Below are 8,890 nucleotides of genomic sequence, written 5' to 3' on the forward strand. Positions count from 1 at the left end.
GTTTACGGATAAGGCCTTATGATTTTGACAAAGGATGAGACATAACATCAACTGAAAATATTTTCTTCTATTTAAAGGACATTTGAGCAAAAAAGACCAGACACTTCTGGACAAAGCAGTGTTTCTGGATCCAATGATGACCCTCTAAACTTCAACGCTGGCAAGTCAGGGTAAGATATTTGAGCAGTATTAGGTCTTTTTCCTCCTGAAATAAGAGAAATATTTAGAAATTCCTGTTAAATAGCTAGAGAAAGAAAGATAATTTATTCCTAGTTCCATGATGACTATTCATGATCAGTATTTTAATTGTGAATATATATTTGAGCATTTCATTAGGGTGTGTTTCAGGTTTTCAGCATAGTATGTGAGAGAGTTTAATTTCATATGCTTGTATGCTTGTAAGCTAATTCTGAATAATGTCCCTGGTGGCTCCCTATACCATTTAAAGGTAAAAGTTAAACTCTTACTGTAAATGGATCTGGTGGCTCTGTTATTTTTTGAGGCATTTTGCTGCCATTTTTTAGTCTGTCCTGAAAGATAAGGCTCCCTGCAAGTCAATACAAATATGCTCCAAGCCATCACCTCTATTCTATAATGAAACATCCCCATCCTGATGGGAGTGCTGTCTTCCAAGAAGAAAATACCTGTATTTATAGCGCAAAAGTAGTCACTGAAATTGGTTAAAACATCTTTATTGAGTATAAATTAATGTAAATCACAAGGTCACAGGATATAAACACAATTTAATCTTTATATTTAATATTTATCTACAGAGACTTTGGACAAGGGTGTTAAACATTATTATTAGTATTCTGTCTGTCTGTTTATATTCACATTAGTTGAACAATAATGTTAAAGATGTAGAAACTTCCTGACTGTCAAACACCTTAACTTCATCATTAATGATAAACATACATTGTATATTTGTCATACTAAGTTAATAAATATGCACTTACACAAACAAAATGCAATGAACAAATGTTTTGTCTTTGTCGTGCGTTGTTGCCACATCGACCCACCAGACAACCTACCAAGAAAGATAACAAGGGTGAGGATGACTTTATTTTATAAAAGTTTTGGATATTCAAAGAACAGCACATGAATTGTGTTGACTTTAATTCAATTTCACTATTTTAAATGAAGAATCAGAGATTGTTCCAGTTTACAGTTGAATTTGCTAATCACAGTTTCCTGTCTGGGAATCAAGATGTATAGTATTATATGTACAAAGTTATGCTCACATGTTGCTGGGTTTTATAATGCTGTTAAACCGTTACAAATGTGAAATTATTGCAGTCACTGCATCCATATTGTATTTCAATATTCATTCAGGGAATGCTGTAAGCAAACTCAAAGAGGACCTGAAGAAGAAAATCCTTAAGGAGCAACCTGTGAATGCCACAAAACGCTGCAAAATAGTGACCCTCAAGAAAAATGACAGAGAACTAGTGGATGTTGAATACAAAAATATATTTGAAAGAAATGCACGGACTGTGCTAATGAAAGGAGTGGCTGGTGTTGGTAAAACTTTTCAAACAAAAATGTTCATGATTGACTGGGCAAATGGAAATTCCAATAAAGACATAGACTTAGTGGTGCCCTTTGAGTTCAGTGAGCTAAATGCAAGGAAGGATGACGTTACAAACATGGAAACTTTCCTCACTGGTTTCCTCAGCAACAAAGATGCTTCACATATCAACTATGATAAGTGTAAAGTAGTTTTTATTCTTGATGGCCTGGAAAAATGCAGCCTTGCTCTTGACTTTGGAAACAACAAAGATATAAAAGATATAAAAGAACAGGCCTCAATGGATGAGTTGCTAACAAACCTGATCAAGGGGAATCTGTTTCCTTCTGCTCGTCTTTGGATTATTTCTCAACCTTCAAAAATTGATAAGATTCCTCCTGAATATATAAAAAAAGTCACAGAATGTCAAGGTAAGAAAAAAGTATTTAAAACATTGATTTGATTTACAAATTAAAGTTAAAATGACTAGCACACTGTGTCATAAACAAATGACATGTCTTTGTTTGAAATTACATTTCCTAAAATAACTGATTCATTCTACATCAATCCTTCATTACTTTGTTTATTCAGACACCTTGGAGCGACGACAGGAGTTTGCATCAAGTCTGAAAAAAAGGTTGAAGGACAGCATTTCAGATGGAGGTGGAGATGAAATCAATCATCCTAACCAGAAAAACACAGAGCACATCATGAAAAAATTCAGCAAAAGTGAGCAGACTCCACCAGAATCCTTGAAAAAAGTGAATGAACCGTCTGATATCTTCAAAGATGAAGGAAAAACGGAATCAAATATCAGAACCGTGCTGACTGTCGGAGAGGCTGGCAGAGGAAAATCCTACCTTGTGCGGAAATTCATAAAATCTTGGGCCAAAACTGACAGGAAGCGTTCAGTCTTCACTTGGCTTACATCCTTATGGAGTAAAGCCAATAATGACGTAGAAGTTATATTTCCAATTAACTTCTCTGAGCTCAATTTTATTAAAGAGAAACAATTCAGTTTGGTAGGACTTCTTAACCATTTCTTCAAGGAAACTAAAGAATTTGTAATCTCAGATTATGAGAAGTGCAAAATTGTATTTATCTTGGATGGATTGGATTCATATAAAAATTCTCTGGACTTTGACAACAATGAGATAACTGATGTCAGAGAGCCAGCATCAGTGAGTGTGCTACTGACAAACCTCATCAAAGGAAAACTGCTTCCTTCAGCCCAAATCTGGATAACCTCCCGACCCTCAGACAACCCTCAGTCTCAACGGCTGCCTGATGACCGCATTGACAGATTGACAGAAATACGAGGTATGGTTGTAGCTGTTGATGCACTGTTTTAATCAAGTAAAACTGACCAAATTGAAAACAGTGACCAATAATGAAATTAAAACTCTTCAATAAAGGTTTTCCTTGTAAAGCTTCAAATCACATACCCAGTGACAAAAGATCTCAGTGTATTTCCCAAAGGAACACAGGGATAAACTGCAATAATTCCAGTTTAATACATTTCTGATCCTATTTCCCAATTAATACCAATCAATATCAGGCACATGTAGAGGAACACGTGCAGTTTTCCAAAAGGCTAATAGTCGTGAGTGATAATACATTTTTTATAAATATTTGAAATTAAACACAAACTGTATTCGTATTTATTATAAAAGTGTGTGTTGCTGTAGTTTTTATCCAAAAATGACCTATTTTTTCTTTTTTTCTGTAGTGAAACCTGATATTGCAAGTCAGCAAAAACTCAAATCTCAAATCAAAGAACAATTTACCAACGTGTCTGAAGGGATTGATAAGCAGAAAACGTCTGCTCTTCTAAAAGAGATCTTCACAGATCTCTACATTATTGAGGGTGAAAGAGGAGAGGTCAACAGTCAGAGTGAAACCAGACAGGTTCAAGATGCAAAGTTCAAACCATTGCAACAAGAAACACAGATCAAATACTGTGACATCTTCAAACCTGAACATGCTGATAAACCTGTTAAAACGGTGCTGACGATGGGAGTGGCAGGCATAGGAAAAACGTTTGCCTCAATGAAGTACATGCTGGACTGGGCTGAGGGTGAAGCATCTGAAAATATCTTTTATACATTTCCACTTCCTTTCCGAGAACTTAATCTGAGAAAGGAGGAACAACACAGTTTAGAGGCACTACTTCACGAGTTCTTTCCAGCTATGAAGACATCAGAAATAACTGACTATGACAAGTACAAAATTCTGATTGTTCTGGATGGCTTCGATGAATGTCGCCTTGATCTCAAGTTCAACGAAAGTGATATTTGGAGAGATGTGAAAACTCCAACTTTAGTGAACGTTCTCTTAGCAAATCTCATCCAGGGAAATTTGCTCCCAAATGCTCAAATCTGGATCACCTCCCGACCTGCAGCATCCAACAACATTCCCCCTGAAAAAGTGAACCGGGTTACAGAAGTGCGAGGATTCAATGATGAGCAAAAGGAGCAGTATTTCATGAAGAGATTCGATGATCAGGATCTGGCAAAGAAAATCCTGTCACATGTCAAGAAATCAAGAAGCCTTTATATCATGTGTCACATTCCTGTTTTCTGCTGGATCACCTCAAAGGTTCTTGAAGATTTTGTTCACCGAAAAGAAGACGAAGGGGTTCTCAGAACTCTTACTGACATGTACACACATTTCCTGCTGCTGCAACGCAAACAGGCACATGAGAAATATGCTGAAGGCGAAAAAACTGGTTCTGAAACAAACTCATACAGCGATGCAAGCAACGATGAAACAATCCTATCTTTGGCGAAACTGGCTTTCGAGGAGCTAGAGAAAGGAAACCTCTTCACTGAAGAACACCTGGAGAAATATGATGTTAATGCAGAAAAAGCTGCAGTCTACTCTGGGTTGTTCACTCAGACCAAAGGAGAAGAACGTGGGCAGCATCAAAAGAAATGGTTTAGCTTTGTTCATCTGAGCATTCAAGAGTTTCTGGCTGCTCTTTATGTTCATCACACATTCATTGACAAAGGTGAAAATCTTCTCACCCCTCCCCCTTCAACGGTCTCAGACTTACCTGAATCAGACTTTTACAAGAAAGCAGTGGACAAGGCTTTAGAAAGCAAAAATGGGGACTGGGATCTGTTCCTTCGCTTCCTGCTTGGCCTTTCACTGAAGTCTAATCAGGACCTACTGCAAGAGCTGCTGAAAAAGACTAAACACAGCGAGGAGACCAACAAGGAAACGATCGAGTACATCAAACAGAAGACCAGAGAAGAAAACAGTGACCCAAACAAAAACCTCAATCTTTTCTACTGTCTGAATGAACTGAATGACCACTCTCTTGTTACAGAAGTCAAACAGTATCTAACTTCTGAAAGAAAAGCTTTTGAAAATTTCACTTCCTCACAGTGGTCTGCTCTGACTTTTGTGTTGTTGACGTCAAATGAGAAACTTGAGGAGTTTGATCTTAAAGCGTACCTGAAGTCAGAGAAGGTTCTCCTTGGAATGCTTCCAGTAGTCAAAGTCTCACAAACTGCCTTGTAAGTACTTTACAAAACCACTGCTCTTGAAAACATGATTGACAGTTTTGTCTTGAATCTTTTTATTATTTTTCTTTAGTACTCCATAGATTGTAAATAGTATCTTGCATTTTGGTACTTAAAGTATCACTTGAGTTAAGTTCCCATTGCGCTGAAACACAACATGCTAAAAACATGATCTAATTCTAGCAGCACTGCAGTACACTGAGTGGTCAGAGAGATTCCTTCCTCTGTAGCAGTCTGGGATCATTCCTTGTTGTCTGTGAACTTGATTTTTCTGATCAGGAGGCTTTATCCTTCTCTTTCATGCAAAGGATACTCATTTCACACAGAGACACTATTATGACCAGCTGTTCCCACTAATTCTGAAGGCATACTATCTGCAGTGGAGTAGAGAAAAGTATCTGGCACAATAACCAAGTTGAGATGAACTGTAAAAGCAATAGAAAAATACTGGAAAAATAATTATTTGCATGGACAAGCAATGGCTCTTTCAAGACAGGCGGACAATAATCCAGTTAATTGTTTCAGTGATGGACATGGTCTTAATTGTGTAATATTGGCGTGCATGTAAATGTACCCAATGAGATGCAATAACACTAACATAATCCCACAAGGTTTTCCCACTCACCATGAACCAAAAGACAAAGCATGAAACAATCAGTTCTGCTGTAATAATGTTACAAATGATGGTCTACATATCTGTTATACCAGATTTGACTCACACAATCAATATGCCCATCAGCTTTTCTCATTGCACATTTTTTCACAGGCTTAGTTGGTGTGAGCTCTCTGAGGACTCTTGCAGTGGTTTGACAGCCTCAGTCCTCACCTCTCCATCCTCAAATCTCAAAACGCTGGACCTTAGTCATAATGATCTGCTAGATTCCGGTGTGCAAAAGGTTGCTGAAGGGCTTAAGAATCTACACTGTAACCTGGAGAATCTTAAGTAAGTGTAATTTCAGTTAATTGTATGTTTTTTAATGAATATCAAATGATACAGGCAATATCAGCAGCAAGACAGGTGTATTAGAGCTTCCAAAAAGGCTTGTTAAGTAAATGTGGCAGATGTTCGGGTAAATAAATGTGCATCTAAGGCATTTCAGTTTCCACATCCACTAATGCATGAAGCCTTTGTAACATAAATTTTGCAAGAGAATAACAGTTATCCACAGCTCTCTCGTGTACTGAAGATGATTATAAACAAATGAAAATTTGCAGATAGAAATCAACTGTATAATGCCAATACTTATTTAACTAATTAAAAGAATAATAATTAAAGCCATATTGCCGCCAGGAAGAATTTGATTGGTTTTCTACATTTTTATTAATTTCTATATTAGCCATGCTTAAGTTTTAGCTGGTTTGGCAAAAGGCAAATTTAATAAATGTGAAGCACACATCATTATTGGTTGACCAAGCAAATCATTGATGAGAGGCACGATTACACATTTGACTTCAACTGCCACTATTTCTGGCTATGTTTTTTTACGACGAGGTCATCTGAAAGTGAAAATCTTTTCTGCATGCGTGTATCTTTGTATGTATGGCTTGCAGGTTGGCAGGTTGTCAGGTGACAGAGAAAGGCTGCTCATTTTTGGCCGAAGCTCTTCGGTCCAATTCAGCCACACGCCTTAAACATCTGGATCTGAGTTACAATCACCCTGGTGACAATGGAATGCAGATGCTCTCTGCAATAGTTGATGATAAAGACAAGAAGCTTGAGACAGTGAGGTATGTTAAACTGGCAAAATATGTGGTAATATTTGTGTTTTGGAATAATATTGTCGGTTCTTCTTTGAACCAATACTGTGAGACTAAATCTAATGCGGGTGTAATCCCAATTATCCCTGACTAAAATGATGAGGTTGGGCTCACTTCAAGGACTCACAGTCACCCAAAATCAAGCTGATAATAAGCTAAACAGTTGCATCTCTACTCAAACTACAGCACTTCAAAAGAAAGCGAAAACATGAACAATCAGTGAGGACGGTGATTCTGTGGTGGTTCAATTCATAAAGCATCAGCCATGCTTCCTCTCACGAACCACTTTAATGTACCTAATTGAAAAAAAAAAAACAGTCACTTTTCCATAGCCATTAGGGTTAGGGATGAAGAGATTTTTTTCTCCTTCTCCTCTTGTCCATGAATGGTCATTATTTCTGGATTAAAGATTAATAAATTAATAAAACAAAATCACATTTAAAGAAGTTCGCAACAGATGACTAAATATATGCATAAATGACTAACTAACTAACTAACTAACTAACTAACTAACTAACTAACTAACTAACTAACTAACTAACTAAATAAATAAATAAATAAATAAATAAATAAATAAATAAATAAATAAATAAATAAATAAATGTCTTTGTTGTGTGCAGTTGGCACCATGCTGGAGCACATCGGTTAAAACCGGGGCTGAAGAAGTGTAAGTCTTTGTTTTTCCAATACTTTGCTATTTTCAAGCCTTCATTATCAAATTTGAGGGAAGCTAAGTTTTCAATAATCATCAGTGAACATCATAATGATTTCTTGCTGTTTTTCAGATGGTGTATATCTGAAACTTACTGAAAACACTGCAGGCAAACGACTTGTTCTTTCTGAAGGAAACAGAAGAGCAAGGACTGAACAAAAAGTGGAGAAGAAGGCTGCACGGCCTGAAAATGAGAAAAGGTTTAAGAGGACTCAAGTATTTTGTGATAAGGACCTGGAAGGCTTTTGCTACTGGGAGGTGGAGTGGAAAGGCACGGTTGGCATTGCTGTGGCATATGAAGAAGTGGGTAGAACCTGGAACAGAGCGAGTGGCCTGGGAAGCAATGATAAGTCCTGGAGTCTGCTCTGCTCCAAGACTGGATACATCGCCATGCATGGGAACAAATCAGTCAAAATCAGCACTCCACCTTGCCAAAAAATAGGGGTGTTTTTAGATTGTGAAAGCGGAACTCTGAGTTATTACAGTATATCATCATCAGAAGAGCGGGGCCTCATACACACCTTCCAGGCAGACTTCACAGATCTGCTTTATGCTGGTTTCTGGTTTCAAAAAGGCTCTGCAACTTTGTGTGACATATGAACTTCTGCATCATGACAATGAGCCTAATGTAGTGTAATGATCATTAGAGCAAACACATGCTAAACATGCATTTGATATTTTCTCTTTTTATATATTTTTTATTTTAACAAAAGCATACCTGCTTCTTTTCTTTAAACTTACTTAAAATGACACACAGATATGCTATATATATATTATGTGGCTAAGTGTATTTATTTTATACATTACACATGTGATGTAGATTGTTGATATCAAGTTAAAATGGTGAAGAAAAAGCAAGTTATAAAGTTGAGTGTTGAAGCTGTTTAAATTGTGTTCACAGCATCAAAATCATCTGACACCCTTAAGAATGGCATCTATTTGATTTGAACCAATGACCCTGCTTTGTTGTTGGTTGACTGAAAACTGCCACAGGATTTTTGAAAAATGTATTGTCAAATGTAAAAAGTTTATTACTTGTTCATTTGCTTTAACTTGTCACTCACAGAGGAGACAAAACTGCTCTAGAGATGTAACCATATACAAAGATGAGCAAGTGCAACTTCTTTTCCTCAGTTTTTCTTCTGTCTTCAGTTGTTTTTCTTTATTATAATCATGAAAGTATTGCAGTCACTCATACAGATAAAATTTTAGGCATTTTAGGCAAAATTAGGTTTGCCTAAAATGACAGTGTTTCCCAGATTCGCCAAGAAGCTCTTAGCATTTTCTTATGTATTTAATTTCATCAATATGTATTGTAACTTATGCTGTCATACCTCTAATGTGCCCTGATTTTATAAACAGCATTTATAAATGAGCATATAAGTC

At 36.7% G+C, this 8,890-nt stretch overlaps 1 protein-coding gene across 1 annotated transcript; it reads left to right on the top strand.

Moving 5' to 3' along the window:
- Nucleotides 1-1,541: 1,541 nt before the first annotated feature.
- Nucleotides 1,542-8,104, top strand: LOC140271881 (NACHT, LRR and PYD domains-containing protein 3-like). The gene is made up of 6 exons (XM_072367189.1): nt 1,542-1,710; nt 2,099-2,827; nt 3,237-5,028; nt 5,801-5,977; nt 6,586-6,839; nt 7,578-8,104. The coding sequence occupies exons 1-6, from the start codon at nt 1,542-1,544 to the stop codon at nt 8,102-8,104; spliced, it is 3,648 nt and encodes a 1,215-aa protein (XP_072223290.1).
- The last annotated feature ends 786 nt before the right edge of the window (nt 8,105-8,890 follow it).

The sequence above is a fragment of the Leuresthes tenuis genome, unplaced genomic scaffold, assembly GCF_036924035.1.
Source record: "Leuresthes tenuis unplaced genomic scaffold, fLeuTen1.0.hap1 SCAF_16, whole genome shotgun sequence".
Lineage (NCBI taxonomy): Eukaryota > Metazoa > Chordata > Actinopteri > Atheriniformes > Atherinopsidae > Leuresthes > Leuresthes tenuis.